Source organism: Dreissena polymorpha, chromosome 8 (assembly GCF_020536995.1).
Source record: "Dreissena polymorpha isolate Duluth1 chromosome 8, UMN_Dpol_1.0, whole genome shotgun sequence".
In the NCBI taxonomy this organism is placed as follows: domain Eukaryota; kingdom Metazoa; phylum Mollusca; class Bivalvia; order Myida; family Dreissenidae; genus Dreissena; species Dreissena polymorpha.
In genome coordinates, this window is record NC_068362.1 from 54,241,815 (window position 1) to 54,261,546 (window position 19,732).

Sequence of the window (19,732 nt, forward strand, 5' to 3'; positions counted from 1 at the left end):
ATATACACGCGGTATTTGAAATTATATGTTAATGGTACAGTTTATCACAGTTTCGTTTCTTCAATGCCGTTCACAAACCGCAAGTTATTATAAGCACTATGCTAATACCAACACTTCCTCATATTTGTTGCTTACACAAAAGTATATCTCTGTGAAAAAACAAATTCGCATAGCGAAAAATGTTATGTTTTATCTAAATGACCGTTTTGATTGTTCGAACGAAAAGTATGTCAAGATGTATAAAAGTTTGTTTACAATCTTACACCATTTCTTTTAAATCTTTATTCTAGTTTGCTGTTCATCGACGTTTTAACTTTTATAAAAAAACTAAAAATAAAACTGTATATACTTACTTAATGAATTTATGACTTTACCTAATCTATCAGAAATATGAAATCTGTTGAAATGTAAACAAATATGGCCATGACCAGATAAGATAGCAGACATAAGCATGTTTAAAGCGTTCGGTTTGTTTCATATCTCACCGTGCACTATGTTGATTTGTAATACTTACGCTGCATCTTACAAGGGACATGGACTTACGGTTTATCTGTGTATTTATTACACTCACACATTTTCAATTTAGTGGTAAGTTTGCATCTTGCATATTTTGTTTGTTTATTGCGCAGGTAATGGTAACTGTCCTGTACGTTATTATGAATAAAGCATATTTTACTGTTTTTACATTCGGTTTAAACATATTTGCACATATGTAGAATATGTTGTATTAACTTTAAAAACAACCTAAATACCTAAATTACACGTTTCATTATCATTAAATCAATGCATTTTAAAGAATCACGCACCGAGAAACCAGTACTTGAAGCATCGACTCCCACGGCCCCAAGCGCTTTAGAAAAAAAAGGTATGGTCGTGAAAATGTTAGAATTCTCTTGTTAAAACATGTTGATTGACACAAAAACAAAGAATTGAAATAAATCACCATAAATCTGTTTGTGATAACTGTGACGATCTATTTCATTCTCAACTTTTTTCCATTTGAAATATACGTAAGCTGTGTAATAGCCCTATTTCTTAGTAAAGTTGCCAACGGTTTTTTAAGGTTAAAATAAAAAAAATGTATCACTTTTTTATTAATTTTTATTTCATATTAAATTTATGTACGAGTAAAGGTCAAATAGTTTTAAAAGAATACATGTAAGTTGTATTTATAGTTATTTAGTTTAATACCTTTGTAGTACCACAATAATGTATAATTTTATTTTTTTGCGAATGTTTGTATATTTATATAATTCCATTTTTGCGTAAGCATAAGGAAGAAATCTATTATGTGTGTTTAAAAAAATAAAAGATATGTTTGCATAAAAATATGCCATTTCTATCGCTAATACTCTTGAGGGATATTTCTCATTTCAGACTATATAATAGGCACCGTTGTTTGTCTTGTTTTCGGCATTGTTATTGTCCTCTTGGCTGTGCTTGTTAAAAACAGCTACATACGAATGTAAGTAAAGTAGACTGCATTACATTTAGAATATCATTAACACGTCTTAACTTTATTGAACCATACGTACGATTTGACGTGATGAAACAGTTAGATCTTGAAACATAAACCTATTACTTTGATAAAAAATATTTCCATTGATCATTCCAAGCCGATTACCCGCGATTAACATGTTTTAATATTTCTCCACTTTGTTGGTCAGTTGCCTTAGATAAGTCGCATTGTGCGAAAATAGTTCTTATGCCATGTGCGGCCAGTGTACCGCCAGACCAGCCTACGAAATCGCGCATACTTGTCAGGATCTACCACTTCCGCTAATAAGACTATGAAGTCTTGCATGCATTTTATAGCGGACACGGTAGCTCCTGACCATAATTCAGGAATGCGCAAGCTTGCCCTGAGCTATGCAAATCACATTTGGGATAAGTCCCTTTCTCAGATGAAGCGGCTCCAAAACCAACACTATGCTGCTTAAAAAAGTTTTATTAAAGGTGAAAGCGGAGTTATATTTGGTTTAAATTGCGACATAAAGACATCATGCAATGATAAGTTTCTGTAGAGAAACAAGTATTCTTTTGTAGAAAAAGGAATGCTAATAATGAACACAACATACAAGATCTTGGGCGCACGGAGTTGGGTGATGTTCATATCTATGACGAAATAAGCAACAATGAAGAATCAGCAAATGCAGCCTCCAGTCCAAGGTTGACATTTGCGATATAATGAGAAATGGAGAGAAGGAGCATGTCTATGAAAGTGTGACATCGGCACCTAAATATTAATAACATGCTCTCATTTATTTATAAAGTTGAACGATCAGGACATATCTTTATTAATGACAATTGGAAACAGGTATACGTGTGATAGTACAATAGGCTGGAATTATGTACCTTATTCGCAGTCGGGAATCTCAATATTCTGAAGGAACCTTATTAAAGCCGATTGTTCAGTACACGCCTCTGGGTCATGAAGCTTTCCTCGATTACAAATTTTGCAGTCTCAGAACACCGAGAAACATAAAGCCGAACATTTTGCATGGGTCATTTCATAACTTTACTGGGTATGAAGCTTTCTCATGAAGGGTAATCAGTTCCTGCCCAATTTATGCAGAAAAAAACCGGACATGATGCACTCTTATATATGTTTTTCTTTAAACGTTTGCTATTTTAAACAATACATTTATCAACGTATACGATAATTTTAACTTTTGCTTCAACAAGCGTGTATGCTTCCAGTTATGCTTTACAAAATTATATATATTATTTTAACTTTAGACATTACGTTTTGGTAATTAAAATAATAATGCATTTTAAGATATAATATGATCAAACTCCGTTAATTAATGTTTCAGCATTGGATCTTTATCCAAATTATTGAAATTATCTCTTAACTAGTTTTATTTTAATGTATTTTTACTCCACGTGTGCCTTCCGCTGTTGTTTACAGATTTTGCCAGTAAGTTTGACAGCGTATGTAATTTTGTATGGTGTAATTAAAATACATCACCATGTTGTTAAAATATAATTTCCGTAAAAATGATAAAGGCGAACACCTCAACCGTTGATGATTATTCATTTGTGTTACCTTAAGAGAGTGCACAATAATTGTGCTCTGAGTAATTACCGTATTGATCAATCAATTAAGTATTTATATGCGTTGTTATTAAAAACAACAAATTGAACAGAACACTTTTTTATAGAGAATAATAGGTTGGTGACGTGGATGGAGAATGGTTATCTGACAAGTCGGAGGAAGTTATCGGGTGAGCCGAAGGCGAATCCGATAAGATCCTTCGACGAGCCAGATAACCATTCTCTATCCACGTCACCAACCTATTATTCTATTTATCCTGTCACATGTACAACATTGGTTGAAATGCTTCTAAAATATATAGTTTTCCAGTATTTTGTGTTTAAATATTTAATATGGGAAAAAACACGCCGCAGCAAAAACATTGTGACGGCACGTCATGCAAAACGCTTAGGCTAGCTTCCGTCTTGTTAAACAACACAGAAATCGAGTCAATCGTTATTAATTCAATACACAAAGACGAAATTATGCTGTTAAAATAATAATTTTTAAACAAACAGTACTTTACACGTATGTTGTATTTTTTTTAATTGAAAACAAGTGTATTTTATAAATAGAAAATAGTACAGGCGTGCGCATGCGCGGACAGCAACTGACGGATATTCGAGGTCACGTGGTCATCTAGCCTAATATCTTTTGGGATATAATGTTACCTGGTTATCGGGCTGATTTAAAGGCATGTGACAGGATAAATACTGATAATAAGAACATGATGAATTGACAGCAGGTGTATAAAATAAACAAGTTAATCAATAAACTTGTCTCTCTGTGTCGTCTCGACTATATTCGGTTATCGTCAGCGTAACATCTAAAACATATCAATAAACCTCTACTGATAAATATGGCTCATATCCCAGTTTGACAAGGTTTTTAACTTCCTCTTCACTTTTTTCACACAGTTAACGTAAGTGAACTGTTTATTAATCTTCACCAGAGTGTTGAATAAAAAATGGACTTACGAGTTCTCTGTGTGTTTGTTGCAGTGGCATATGTCAATGTTATTGGTAAGTTTTGAATTATAACTTCATATTATTTACGAATAGGTATTGTAATAAGCGAAAACAGTCTTATAAATTACTATTATAACGTTTCATGAAACGAATCAGATTTCGAATTGGAAAGCCAGCTCATTTATCGCGAACGAGGTGAGCGGTTGAAAGTTAACTGTTGCTTAGTTATTTAAATATATCTTTCCTGCTGCGATTCTACTGGTTAAGTCAGACACTCATTATTACATACTGCTATTTATTTCCATATATTTTTACGATTTAACTGGATTTCAATTATAAGTTTTAAAAATTTAATTAAATCCTTTTGTGAAAAACATATTTTAGCGGTCGTTGTGGATGTTGTTTCATGTAAGCACCACTTGAAACGTTTACAGCTCGTATAATGTGTAATTTCCAACGGAAGAGTTGGACGCTTGCAATGCAACACTGCCTCAATCTTAGTGGTACTCCAGTAAGTTATAATTCCGTTCCGTCGCTTACCAGATGGCATTTGAATGGAACGTTTTGGACTTCAGACTATGCAACCCGGATTCCGACTTCAGGTAAGATGTACTGTTCTTCAAGCGATCATTTTATACTAAATACAAGTAAATATACTTGATTTTGAATATGAAATATTTAAAATTTTAAAGATTGTCAATATAAATATTTTTAAACGCGCAACACGTTTTTCAGATAATCCAGTCGATTGTGAGTACCGAACGCTTGCCAAAGGCAATACGTTAAGCGAGTCAACGTTCGGCAATTGTTTAGAAATAAGGCATTACATTTGTTGCGACAACATCATGATAAGTATGACAACCTTTTCCAACTGTTGAAATATTAATTTCATTGTTCGTGCATCGGTTGGGCTATTTCTTTGCCTGTGTTTGCTTATTTTCACTTAAATGCATTTTTTAGTTTTCATTACCTGCGACACTCGTATCTTTCAATAATGCATTGAGTTATAGATTGTTTGACTGTTGTAAAAGTAACGTTTTTTATACTAACTTATTTTGAAAAAAACTTGTGTAAGACATTAAAGAATTAAAAGGACTTGTTTACAAACTGACTAAATTACAATTGGAACAATAACAATGCAAATAAGTCATATATTTTAAACAGAATGTATGAATTATAATTAAACAAGCAAAATAACACTTCTTTTTATGAAAAGTGTTCACAATATATTCTGATTTAAAAAAATCATGTATCGAAATTGAAAAAAAATATAAATAAAATGTGTTAATCGCGTGTGGTCGATAATGAAAAGAAAAACGTCAAACTACCGTCTTATAAAAAACGCTGCGTGTTGTAGAGGTAGCGAACAACCTTTTCCTATGAATGTTCCGGGCTCGACCCCCAGGCCGAACACATTTTGTATTATATATTTCCCGTGTTATTTTAATAATTCAAACTATGCCTAATAATGCATTTCTGTTACTTCTTTTTATTAATTAAAAAAACTCGAACATCTATGAACGAGTTCCTTTAACGGCGATTCACGAAAATTGTTTAGAATGGAAATGTTTGACGTAAATAGTATTTACAGTAACTTTGTACAGATAAATTGACTAGACAATCATAAAAGAACTTGAAAGTATAATACAAAATCTGGTGAAAATAACTAAATGTGGCACAATTTCGAAACCTCAATGCATTCACTTAAAATGAGCACACATCTTTAAAATCAGAATCATGTGTAAAGAATGGGACGTGGAGAGAAGCGTCCAAATGTACTGAAAACTACCCAATACCACCAGAAAAGCTACCAAACGGTGATTACTGGTTGAGAGGTGCATACGGCAACCAGCTGTACACATTTACAGGTACTTTGGAATAACAAATACAAATGTATCAACTGCAATAAAACACGCGAACGGCATACTTTACAGATTAGGAAATTGTAGACAATAACATTTGTATAACGTAACCGATTCAAACAAGTAGATCCACTTTTTTTATTGTATTGTATAAAGTCGAGTCATAACACTCTCTGATATGGGTTTTTTTCGAATAAAAATGTCATGCTTGCTTGTTGAAGTAAATGGTTTTTTTAAATAATACTTTATTACACACAAAAAAACTCCCTTTATGTTGGACCAAACAACCATTTTTTCGATCCGTAAATTCTAAGAAAAATAAAGTTCTCACTCCGACTTACGTATTTTTTACATAGACGAATATACATTTTATATCTGCGTGAACCTTTCTATAAGTGTGCAGCGAGTTTTAATCTTAAGAAGGAAGTTTAATTACATAACAAGGTTTAAACACGAATGTGTGCTGCGTTTGAAGGTGGACTTCCGAACAGCATTGACCGATGTGGGATATTGGGCATTGATGGAAACCCCCAGTTTGTCAGTAAAGCTAACTGTGCAACTTCGCAGTATTCTTTTTGTGAAGTTGGTGAGAATTTTCAAATAAAATACTAGTAATGTTCATGAGTATATATAAAATGTGCGATATATTTGATAAGATATGAACGTTTAGTATTTGCAAATACAATTCAAATATCATCAAACATTATGTCTCAAAGAACTATCACACTATGTAAACATGGTGGCAGTCTCGATGAGATATTCTGAAGAAGATAATTAAACAATATATTTACTGCTATATTTGCATTATTACACACGTTCAATTTAATTATTTGCATAAATATAAACTAAACAATATATTAACACGATTGTCCTTTAATTGTACAAGTATATAGTTTAACAGTTTATATACATGTATGTTTACATGATGGAAATAAAATCATTATTGTTATCAATACATTTCAGATAATTACACCAGAAGTGAACTTTCAGGTACATCTGTACTTAAATAAAATAACAGATGCAAACATTATATGGTTTCGTATCTTAATTTCACTTATAAAAAACACTGTGAATGATCTAATTATTGTCAAAAGAAACAGAAACTGTCGTATTACTTCTTATGAACGTTTTCGCATTGCAGATGTCACCTTAAAAAAATCGAACCTCAACTTTACGATCCAAACCTTAGTAATGTTTATCGAATAAAAAATAACATTTAAGAACGGGACAACTTATTGATATTAAAGATTCGCGAGAAGCAGTATTTTATTGATAGTTGGCTGAATTGGAACCTATTTTTCGATGACGTACTTTTTCAGTGTGCGGATCAACTAATGTAACAAATCAGTCATTCACAAATGCCCCATCGTTTGCTTCATACAAGCAAGAAACACTTACCACAACAATCATGCCAATCAACGAGAATACGTCGACAGAATCAATACTTCCTAACAATTCTTCAAGCTCATCAGGTAAAATAGCGACACCGATATAATGAATAACAAATCGTTGTTTAATAAACTTAATCACTTTGCAAACTAACAGCAATTTAATACGTTCGTGTTTTTTTAGTGAGCAGATCACTTATTGTAACAACGCAGCCTTCTTCAAATATCACACTGTTTGGTTCACAAAACACAGAAAGATTAACAGTACAAATCATGCCAATCAATGAGAATACATCGACAGAATCTATAGTTCGTAGCCATGCTCAAAGTTCATCAGGTAAAATAGCAGCAGTGAAGTAATAAATAAGCCCATGTAGGATTTACATATTACCTTGATTATCAAACTTACACACTGTTACATCTCATTCATCATATTTTTTTAATAATATTCTAGATGTTTTTTTAAATCTTTTATATATTTATGTTTATATTTAATAATTATAGTTTTATCGTAATTTGTTTAAAAAAAGGAACAACAGTGCAGCTAAGGGAGTAATATATCACTATGTGGATAACGGTTACGAGCAAAAACAAAATGTAGGCATGATCGGAAATGTTATGTGGTGAATGTCACAGTCTGCAAACCAACAGTTACGGGTTCGGTATCGCGTTGTGGTCAAATATTTTCCCTTTTTCAGTGATCTTCCTGATTAATACACTTAACGCTTTCAGTCTGATGTTTATTTCGGCCAATCTCAAACATTTATAGGAATACCTTAAAAGTTTTAAAAGTGATCAAGTCTCTTTTGAATAAAACTGGTAAACTCAAATCGTTATAGATATATAACCTGAATTCACGTCAAATAATGTAGCACGAAATATTCTTGTTCGACATTAACAAACATAACATATGACTGTTTGTCAATTTTACTTATTTATAGTGCCATTGTAACATTACTCTTTGTTCCGTGCCCTACATCCATTGTATTTATATCATCTGTAACACTTTGAAGACACGTCATTGTTAATGTTTATTGTTCTCTTTCTTTCCTGAAAAATCGCAAGACAAGATGTCTTAAATGACTAATGACGTGTTAAAGCAGTAAAGACTTTGTAGGATTCATCAAAATATTTTCGTAAAATTGAACTCAGACGATTTTTGTCGTTCAAAACCATGTGTTTAACAATATGTGTACATGTATTATGCGTCAGGTGTCTCATAACTGATAATATATTTAGGTATATTGTGTTATTGCCTTTATTTCAGGCTCCGCTCTTGGCATCAGTCTAGGTGTGAGCTTCAGCATTGTGGTCATCGTAATAATTACCACCTTCGGAGTCTGCGTTTATAGAAGAAGGTAAATACATAACCTTTGCGAAACTTTTAAGTTTAGTAGATGTACATTACTTTGAATTCCCCATTATCCCGCATTGCTGAACTTATAATTTGTTCATAAAACTTGAGTAAATGGTGGCTATATGTGTAGCATATTTTGCATTTCCCTACTGAAACGATGACCGAGTACATACACAGACTTAATTATTAAAAAACGATTTAAATGAGTTCCGTTAGGCGATTATTTAGAAGCAAACAAGTAACATCAATTGTTTTTATTTCACTGAATATGCTTCAGATATAGGCGTAAACCCCAAAATAAGCAAGTGTCCGTTCAAATGAACGCATTATATGACGTCAGTAGCCAAAATGAGACGCCTAGAAAACCAGAGCACCAAAATGAAAGTTATGAGTACGCAGTTCCAAGTCGGCTGCGGAAAAACGACATTAACCAACGTGGAGTAAAGGGTATTGAACATGAAATTGCTGACCTTAATGCTTATAGTAAAGTAATACCAAGGACAAAAAGGAACGTGAATACGATGGATTTGCAGTCTAGAAAAGAAAATAACACCGGCTTTTCTGGTGATGCCACTGTAATTAAAGCTGAAAACGCGGTTGAAGCGAGTAACGAGTATGATTTCTCTGCCACAACGGAACCAATCAACATGAACGTGTATGGCCATCTTTGTAGCCATGATCACGATGACGCATACGACGTCGCTTCGTGTACTCAAAAACAGCAGACGCAAGAAGGAATGAATGATTACGATAGACTAGATAAACGTTCTTTACAATAACAATGAACACCGACACTTTCTACATTTTAATTGCAGTCTTCTTTGGTGTTTGATAATTTATATATTTAAAACGAGACTTTAAGCTTGAACAAAACTTTTTGTGTTCTACTTTAATGTGCAACTGTCTGAATAATGATTACATTTGAATCGAAGCATGTAGCGTTATTTGTCTCAATAATCTGCTCATGCATTGAATGGTTGAAACTTAATAACCATTTCGAGTGGCGAAATCGGTAAAGATCACACCAAACTTTGATATTTCTACTCAAGGTTATATTCAGTTAATATCATCTGTTTTGGTTGTTGCTTTTTACACTTAAGCGATAATGTTTTAGTTGCTTCATCCAATAAAATATATAATATTGTAAAATATAGGGATGCAAGAGGTTAACCGGTTAACCGGTTAACCTACCGAAACGACCAGTTAACCGGTTACATTTTCGGAAAAAGGTTAACCTGGAAAAAAATATTTGAATTTTTTTTCTCATGGAATAATTCGTACGATTTTACTTTTTTCGCGTGACATACTGCCAACTTGCGCTGGCGACTAGTTAGAACAACATGCCGCACGATCGACGGTAATAAATAACGTGTCAACAATCAAAGTAATAAAACAATTAATCAATACCTTTGTGATAACAAACAGGCAGTACGTTTTGATAACTGACACTATATTTTTTTTTTGACTCGCTTAAATTTAACTAGCGAACTGCGGTGAGTGGGAGCTATTAGCGAAGACGTAATTGACACGTTTATTGAACTCGCGATAAAAAAAACAGTTGAGACATTAGACGGCTTATTTTGATGTTTTGTTTACCAATACCCAACACTGATTGCTCGCAAAAATACCGTGTTTATAAGTAACATTTTTATCAAGAATTGCATCCGTAGTTGAAATCTTTACGAGTTAACGTGCTTTTGTTTATCAAAAATTAATATAATTATGATAATATTTCGTCTAATGATTCCACCATTACCGTCCGATGAAAGTGTTATTAAAGAAAGCAAATTATTAACTTATTAAATAATTAAACATCAATTAAAAATAGATACAAAATAAAACCGTTGAATTTAGTATTTGTGTAATTGCTTAAAATTTTCGCGCTATGGTACGTTAACAAACATACGTAACTATCAGTATTTGAGATCATTATACTTAGTTACTTCGCTATTAAATAAATGTACTGATTATATTAAACATTCAACTTACGTATCGTGCAAAATTAATTTAATTTGCATCTGTGTTCTTTATTTTACCCACATTTTTTAATTGTATAATGAAAATCAAACGATACTACTTCGGCTACAAACGCTCAAATGCAAACAACAAAATATGTAAGTATCGAATAAGAAGAGATGCGAATTCGTTGGACACACATGACCCACTTTACAGCGAATAGAAAGGTAAAAACGTTTCTATATTAAGCCAATTTGAGTTTCAAAAATTAAAACAGAATGAACACACCATTTTTGTGAGCGATACGACGCGAACGCAAAATAAGCGGCCCAACCAAAAATAAGTTATTAACACGTGAAAATGAACATTGTGTAGTTTTTAAATTTTTTACCCCTGTGCATGTACGCAGGAAAACTAAATAAAATATATAGCATACATTTACAAAATTATTAAAATAAAATGTACAATACATTTTATTACGAAACTGGCATGTTATCAACGCAAGCGATTTCAAATTTGAAATAACGTTTGTTTCTACAGAGCTGTTCGAGCGGTATGAAATTTTTTACGTACTCTAAATCATTTTCACTACTTAAGGCGTTTCGGTTAACCGGTTAATAACCGGTTACGGGAAAAGGTTAACCGGTTAATGATTTTTGTAACCTCTTGCATCCCTAGTAAAATATATTGTAAGATAACCTTAATATTATTTCCGTGTATGCTTGCACTTGACTTGTTTTGATTCGTATTTCTTCAACTTGTCGGATATATTCAAGTACACAAATATATGAACCTTATGTCTCTATATGGCGAACAAAAATTGTGATCGTCAAAATATTAGGATATCCGGATAACAACAAGTGTTTATGGATAGTAAGTTGGTTCATTTTTCCTAGTGTAACGTAACAGCACCGTTATTGTTTATTCATATAACATAAATATTTTTTTATTGTTAATATGATAGAAATTTGCTTACAGATAATATAAATAATGTGATAGGAATGTGTAAGTACATTTAATTATCATAACTGTATGTGAGAATTATCAAGATATGTTTTAATAATATGACAAAATCATGTATGCATGTCAGAAATTAAATAAATGTTTGAATAATGTAAGAAAATGTTAAAAGTTTATTTACCTAAATATTTATAAATAAAATAACTGTTGTAATTAATGATACATCTTATATCATAATAATAAGGAAAATATTTGAATGTTAAAAACAATAATAACATAAATGAAATTTGGAAATTTAATAGTAAATCTTTGTGATAGAGTGGCCATGATGATAGGATTTGAAAATTACTATTTCTCGCAAGTAGAAACATGACATATCTTTGCATTCATTGTAAAGTAGACTAAATCAACAATTTGAAAGGTTAAAGATAGTATATTTAGATATGAGAATCTGCCTCTTAGAGACGTATATTTAATAAGGCTTCCAATTGATAAAATAGTCAACAGTATTGATACAGGAATTCTAATCTTATTAGATTCTTTCATATACCCATTGCAATCTTATTCAACTATAAGATTACATTAAAACTTTCCATCACCACAAATAATCAAATCAAATGTCTGGAGGGATTAAATGGGTACACGCACAAATAAGTTGGTTACTTTACTCATGGGGGAGTGTCCTGTAGAACAGTAATCGAACAACCAATCGGCAATTAACAAATAGCAAGAGAATTCTATGACCAAACCAATTACAAGTCAACAAGTAGTCAGTGAAACACTAATAACAAATCAAAGTTATAATTGAGTTTTATGCAATTAACCTGTAAAAAAATGTAGATGTGTTGTCAGAATAAAAGACTCAGATTTCGAGGTGAACGGATCGAGATAGATCCAATCATGTAGTTGTCAGACTGTACTTATATATTTGAAAATATGAATTATATTAGATATTAAATTTGACTGGAATTTACATATGGCGTTGTTGTTGAGTATTTCATTACACGTTGTTATATACGGATAAATTGACATTAATAGAAAGGGACGGACTTGCCCGTTTCGCATCTAACAAAATGTAGTTAATGCGAGTCACGTCATTATGGCAATATGGCAAGAGAAATCGGTCGATAGGTTACACACTATTAAATGAAGAGAAATGAACTTTGTTTGTTACTGTGTGTTCGCCACGAACAATAAGCGCTTACGCGACACTAGTTCCTTTTTATATAAGGAATAAGGAATTGTTTCTTATTCCTTATTAAAGCTTGACATATTTGATATAGGGTTTTAAAGAAAAATAATCCATACCATTCTTAAGTAAATCAAAACAAAACAACTCGAATACATTAACTTCATGTATTACGTTAAATATTATTGTTCCTTCTTCGCCCTGGTTTAAATCCAACCGATATTTTCTAATACGAATACTAAATTCTCATCAACAAAACCTAAAGCATATACCATTATCTTACATGTTTGTGAATAAAAGTGCAGCCTTGTACATTTCAACATGTTTGCTTTTATTTATAATTAAGTTCCTTTTCTTATTCATTATTAAAGCCGAATAAGAAACTGGCATTTTCTCAAACATCATTGCCACAGATCCAAGCTTAACCATATATTAATGAACATAATTATATATAGTTTGTATATTTAAAATACTACTTGCAATACATTCCTACTTAGGTTTAAGTAATGATAATCCCGTTCCTTATTCAGTTTGAATAAGGAATACGGAACTGGTTCCATATTGCTTATTCAAAGCGAACAAGGAACTGGAATGTTCTTTCTATAAATTATAAATTTAGATGAACCAAGGTGACGAATAAATCAAAGAAAATTATTGTAAATGTAGGACGGGTATACAAATATAAATAGCAGTACATTTCTACTTTGTTGTATTTAAGTATAATATAGTTTCTTCGGTTTAAATACGGTATAAGGAACTGGTTCAACACGAATAAGGAACTGGCATTTTCTTACTTTACAAATACATTAATTTGAATAAAGAGACGCATAAATCAATGAAAATCTATGTAAATGTAGGTTGGGATTTTTTTTTATTGCAGTACATTTCTTCTTAGATCTCTTTTGTAATAATAACTTAGTGCCTTTTTTGCGGCTGGATAAGGAAAGCGTAACCAGTTGCACTATCTAAAATATAACTGATTACCACCGAGAACAGCGCCATATTGTCGGTTCCCACGACGTTAAATCGTGCGCCAATGTTGAAGGTTGCCAAATGTAACGTTGGCATCCGAGAGCGAGAAAACGCGCTTTTTGAGCTAACAAATCTATTGAAATAAAACAAACCAATCACATCATAGAGAGTTTTGGTTTTTAACTGAAAAGAACACACACAACAACAAGAACGAAATACAGAGGAATTTTGATGAAACTTTCCAGTCTAATAGATGCACCTTGGCCGATGCTTCCGGTTCAGTCTCGCTTTATTGTGACATCTTTATTGTGACGTCGCATTGATGACAACGCTGTCCGACATATTGGCGTTCGGGCGAATACAGGTCTGTTACGCTTAGAACGACGAAGGACTGTTAACCATCAAGACCATTGCCGTTTTTTGATCCCACGGTCAATAATCGTGTGCCGACGTTGAAAGTCGTTGGTCTGCATGAGCGAGAAAACGCGTATTCGCACTAAAACAAAAATAAGACGAAAACACACTTTTACAGCTCGGATGCGCGCTTTTTCGTTTCAATTATAATATACAATAAAATATTTAGGCATTTCGATGAAACTTTTCAGTCTTCAAGAAGCAAACGGACCGCTGCTTCGGGTGCAGTCTTTCTTTTATGGTGACGTGTTGATGTTGAAATCTTTTCCCATGCCTAATCATACCCCTTTGTAACTATTTTCGTATGAAAACGGAATGAGATATTTAAAACATGTTTAGTTTTCAGCTATCATATAGTGTTGACCAAAGTTCAGGGTCAGATAAGCCATTAAGAACTGTACCAGAGATATAAATAACAAATCTTAGATTAAACATCAACAATAATAACGAATATAAAGCTGTGCTATGCGATAATGATCCGAATTTAAGTAGCCGAAAGTGTGGCCTCTGAATTAGGAATTTGGTGTATAGTTAGTTCCTTATTCGGAAGCCTGTATTTCGGACGATCACTTTCGGATATGTTATATTTTAAATGTTGTGTGTGTGTTATTTAAACGTGGTTATGTTATATGGATATTTTCTGTCCCATTTCGTATTATATTCTATTTGACAATAAACGCTGAAAACAAGTATTATGAAGACGATAATAAGGAAATGGTATGGCCTTTCTCGAACAAAAATTAAAATAAACCAAAGAATACTTAATGACATTACTAAATGTAGGTTCGAAATTAAAGAAATTTATTGCAATATACACGTATATCTACATAGTTTTATAAAATAATAACACAGTTCCTTATTCAGTGTGAATAAGGAATAAGAAACTGTTTCCTTATTCTTTATTCAAATCGAATAACAAACTGGCATTTTCATACTAAGCAAACTATTACAATGAACCAAAGTAACATAGAAATCAATGAAAATAATTGTAAATCTAGGTTAAGTATCAAAAACATTACATGCAGTACTCTACTTAAGAGTTTCATTTAATAACCATTTGATAACCTTTAACCTATTTTTAATGTTTCAAGCCAGAACCGTAACTCAACCAAGATGAATTTGGGATTAGTAAATCATTTCCAGAACAAGAGATTTCTCGATGCCTGATTATCACACCAACTGGTTTGTCAATGTCCGCTCACGTACTTCTTAAAATTACACTTGGCATCCTTAAGTATTCTACAAATTACCCATCGTTGGGAAAATCTACTCACAGGTACCCCAGAGTTTGGCCGGGTGCCTTTAAGCGTATTTTCCTTACCTGCGGCACATTGTAGTATTCGAGTAGTTGTATCCGAGCCGAAAACGACCAATATAGCCTTGCAGGACGTGTCTCTGGGGTCTTATTTTAATCCTGGTGTTTAGTAAACTGTTTCATACCTGAGTTTCAAAACAAAAAAAGACTTCAGGATTAAACAATAATAATGATAGTATCAAATTTCCTGAATAATCTTATGCTGACGGAAATTTCCGAAAAAACATTACGTTACGAACATAAAAACAATGATTTTTTTTTTTGCTTTTATTGAACCAATCGTTCAAGACGAAAAAGTACCAGCATTATTTGATAATGTAAGTGGCAAAATCAAAAAGGTTGCACACAAGGGACGTTTTACACAATAATTTAGGAACAACAACTTTTGCATTAGAAAACTCAAAACGATTTACACTCGATCGTCGGGACAACGATCTTTCTATTTTCCTAGGCCCGATCTGAATTTGAGACGCCTCGGGCCGAAATAAATATTTTTTTATGCTTAAAGGGATCTTTTCATGGTTTGGTAATTTGACAAAATTGAAAAAAAATGTTTCAGATTCGCAAATTTTCGTTTTAGTTATGATATTTGTGAGGAAACAGTATTACTGAACATTTACCATAGTCCAATATACCCATTAAAGAATCTTTATAATTAGTGTTTCATGGCAGTTTACTGTTTTATAACGATTCGATGGTGACGTACTTAATTCTTTTCAGCTTGTAGATTAACTATTATAACAAAGTAGCCTTCCTCAAACCACCCATCAACGTTTGTTTCACATAAAACAGAAACATTAATATCAACAATGATGTCAATCAAAAAGAATACAACTGTCAACAGAAACTATAGTTCTTAGTCGTGCTTCCACTTCATTCGGTAAATAACAGCAGTAAAGTAATAAATATATAAATTTAGGCTTAACATATAACCTATGTTATAAAACTAACACCATTTTAATACTCGATCATCATATATTTAAAATAATGTTCTATATGGTCTGTATCTTTGATATAATTATTTTTGATGTTCTATTTTTGTATTGTGCACCGGAAAAGCTAAGGATCGGTCAAACTCGTATTGCATCATAATAAAACTAAATCAGGGAATGATTTAAAAAGATTTATGTAAAATACAGTAAGATATTTACCAAGTTGGTATAAACGATGTAAATGCAGAATTTTACGATGCTCATTCACTGACAAACATATCCAGAAGACAATAACGTTCTTTGACTGCTGTCTTAAAGTTATTCAGTTGTATTGCATGACATTTCAACATTTCATGACTTCTAAAGAAAATTATACATGAGCGATGGATGAATCACAATAAAGTGTTGTGATATGTTTGTTAAAGGCACTTGTTCACTGATTGATGCATTTATAATTTTCATTGTTTAAATTAAATAATACATACGTAAATGTAAATAACGTACAGATATATTGTAAGTACCATTTCTATAACATAATTTAAGCGCTTAAAGTGACGCAATTATAGTTTATACAGCTATGGAATTCTTTGAAATACGTGTAATGATTCTTGGATTCCGTTAAAAGCGTTAACAAAACGCAGATCAATTACGACAAATAACACAATTAGCACAGTCGGAATGACCAGGTGGTTAGATCGACAGTGTTTAAACTGGCCTTCCGGATTCGGTTCGCGTTATTGCAAAACAACGTCCCCACCTTCTTATTTGATCTTCCTTATAAGTTAACTTAAGTCGTTTGATGGTTGTTTTGGCCTAACCAAATCATTTCATTATATGCTTAAAATATATATTAAATGTTTGAAATATCTGATCGAGTCTCGTTTCAATGAAACTAGCCCTTCAAATTAGTAAATCGTATAACACCATAATAATAGCGAAATTGAGTATCTTAAAATGTTCTTGCCCGAGGTTAATTTCAATCAATAAAAAGTGCATCTTCTTGAATAACACATATTGTGTCATTATCATATACATAATTGTTTGTTTCTCATGTGCCACATTTCTATTTGTTCACTGTTTTGGACTGACCAATGACGAAACATAAAAGTAGTTAACGTCTAAACACGTGTGAAGTAAGTAAACAATTTGTATGTGAAGAACGTAACATGATATTGTTTCGTTAAATTTAAAAATAAGTATTTTGTGGTTTACAGTCATAAGAAAAAAGTATCTAACACTCCAATCAAGAGTTTTGTTAATTAATTTGTTCTTGTAAATTCGATCACAACTGCACAATTAGAGAACTCTGTTTATAAATATATTATGCACTGGCTCGTTGTTGATACTTTAGTAACATATATGGTTTTCATACCTTAATGATACATGTGCAGGCTCAGCTCTTGACATCGGTTTAGGTTTAAGCCTAAGCATTGCGGTCATATTAACAATTACCATTTTTGGTGTCTGCGTTTGCGAAATGATAAATTATTATGAATAAAACAGTAATTAGTATTCCCCCTAATTTTTGGATACGTAATTAGTTAGGCACATAACTTTTCAATAAAATTTAAGAAAACTTTAGTCAAACATGTACATGTATGTCCAGTCCGTTTAACATTTATCCACGGAAACACGGACCTAAATACATTCAATAACGTTAATAAAAACACCTATTTAAATGATTTCCGTTAAGCTATTTTTAACAGCGAACATATATATTATAAACACTAGTGTCTTCTTTCTGTAGGAAAATTAATTCCGATTCTGTACGCAGCAGACAAAAATGTGGGCACAAGGAGTTGGATGATTCATGTTTATGACGAAATAAACAAGAGTGAAGAATCAACAAATGCGGCCTTCAAGGTTGATATATAAGATAAAATAAAAACTGATGGAGAGAAGGAGCATGTCTATGCAAGTATGACATCGACACCAAAATACTAATGAAATAATCAGCATAATTAATTCTTTAGTCGAATGATGTGGATATGTCTGTAAAACTGACAACTGGAAACAGCACTGATTAATAAGTTTTAAGAAAAGGTACGGAAAATAAAAGCTGGCGAATATATGCTTTCCCTCATTAATGTTTTAGAGAAGTTAAATGTACCACGTAGTACTTTTAGTTTCAATACTATTGTATTTTAATGGTACATACACCCTACGGATTTGATGTAACCGACAAGAGATTGCTGGTAAAAATGTTATATGAAACTACATAAGTGTTTGTGTACAACTGCAATAAACATATTGACATTCATCAAAACCATATAAAATTTGTCTTGTATTAAATATATGTTTAAGTTTGTTATTTTGATCAATACAATTATGCATACAATTTTCTTTGCTATTGTTGGAAAAAGCGTTTGCATTTTTACGAGCTATGTTTTACCAAATTTCCGAATTTTAGTTATACATTTTTTGTAATGAATACAATATACATTTAAAACTTTTGCGATCAAAATCCCTATATTTATGTTTGAGCATTGCGCATTTATCATACCTACAGAAAATAGCGCTTTACTAACTACGTGTTTTAACGAGTTTTAAAACCACGTTGAAACCAATAATGTCATAATTTTGCAACGTTGAATGACGTTCAACTATAGTATATATGTTATACATGTATGACTAATGGAGAAAGGATTTTAAACAAGAAACACGTTGTAATCAAGGAAATGTTAAACGGGCAACAGATGCACATCAATGAACTTTCCGTTCTAGGTCTTTCCGAGAATATTCATTTAATTATCGTCATCGTACGATGACCCGGAACATTTGTTATACACCTCTACTTATTAACCCTTGCCTATAGGTTTTAATACTATAAGGCAGTAAACAGATTTTCTGTTAATTTAAGACGCACTTAAAAAGAAATAATGAAATATAATAGCAACTATGTTGCATTTAAAGGCTGAATTACTATGAAGATTGACGTCTGACGTGTTTGTAATGACGTCACGAGTACTTGCGGTTAATATTTGTAAAATATGTTTTTACTGTTTTGTTACGTTTGTGTCTTGAATGTATTTCATCTTGGTATGAAATTGTTAGTTTTGTTGAATTATATTCTATTTCAACAAAAAAGATGATTTTATAGTTAAATCCGAGTTATCCGCTAATATTTACCAAGATAACAACATTCTGTTGACATGATGTAAATATATGTCATGCAGTGTTATGTTAGGCAGATATCAGTGTAGCGGTATGATTAACTTGAGTATCGTCATTGTGAGTCGATGACCCAGAACACCTACAAATGAACCTCAACTGATTAGCGCTGGTATATACATTACCGCTTTGACAGCGTTTTGTTACTTCCGCTTCAATTTTATATCTCACTTAAACGTAATTGAACTGTTTACCAATCTGCATCAGATGT

General features: G+C 32.2%; 1 protein-coding gene across 9 annotated transcripts; it reads left to right on the plus strand.

Annotated features, from left to right (window-relative positions):
* Positions 1–462: 462 nt before the first annotated feature.
* LOC127841933 (uncharacterized) lies at positions 463–18,185 on the plus strand. 9 transcript variants are annotated; one of them, XM_052371072.1, is made up of 13 exons: positions 463–588; positions 797–865; positions 1,378–1,465; positions 4,039–4,059; positions 4,390–4,607; positions 4,741–4,857; positions 5,739–5,873; positions 6,343–6,453; positions 6,831–6,857; positions 7,187–7,339; positions 7,440–7,592; positions 8,523–8,613; positions 8,890–12,501. In XM_052371072.1, exons 5-13 carry the CDS (start codon positions 4,448–4,450, stop codon positions 9,389–9,391), a joined length of 1,449 nt encoding a protein of 482 aa, XP_052227032.1. In that variant the 5' UTR covers positions 463–588; positions 797–865; positions 1,378–1,465; positions 4,039–4,059; positions 4,390–4,447; the 3' UTR covers positions 9,392–12,501. The 9 variants fall into 9 exon arrangements, with proteins under 9 accessions (XP_052227032.1, XP_052227030.1, XP_052227033.1 ...); XM_052371070.1 differs by having other exon boundaries at positions 4,440–4,607; XM_052371073.1 differs by lacking the exon at positions 4,039–4,059.
* Positions 18,186–19,732: the final 1,547 nt, after the last annotated feature.

Bases quoted from the DNA above. Each gene is read 5' to 3' on its own strand.
- LOC127841933 (XM_052371069.1), top strand. From the start codon at position 4,005: ATGGACTTACGAGTTCTCTGTGTGTTTGTTGCAGTGGCATATGTCAAT. The intron at 4,608-4,740 runs GTAAGATGTACT...CACGTTTTTCAG, and splicing joins AACCCGGATTCCGACTTCAG to ATAATCCAGTCGATTGTGAG. The intron at 4,858-5,738 runs GTATGACAACCT...CTTTAAAATCAG, and splicing joins TTGCGACAACATCATGATAA to AATCATGTGTAAAGAATGGG.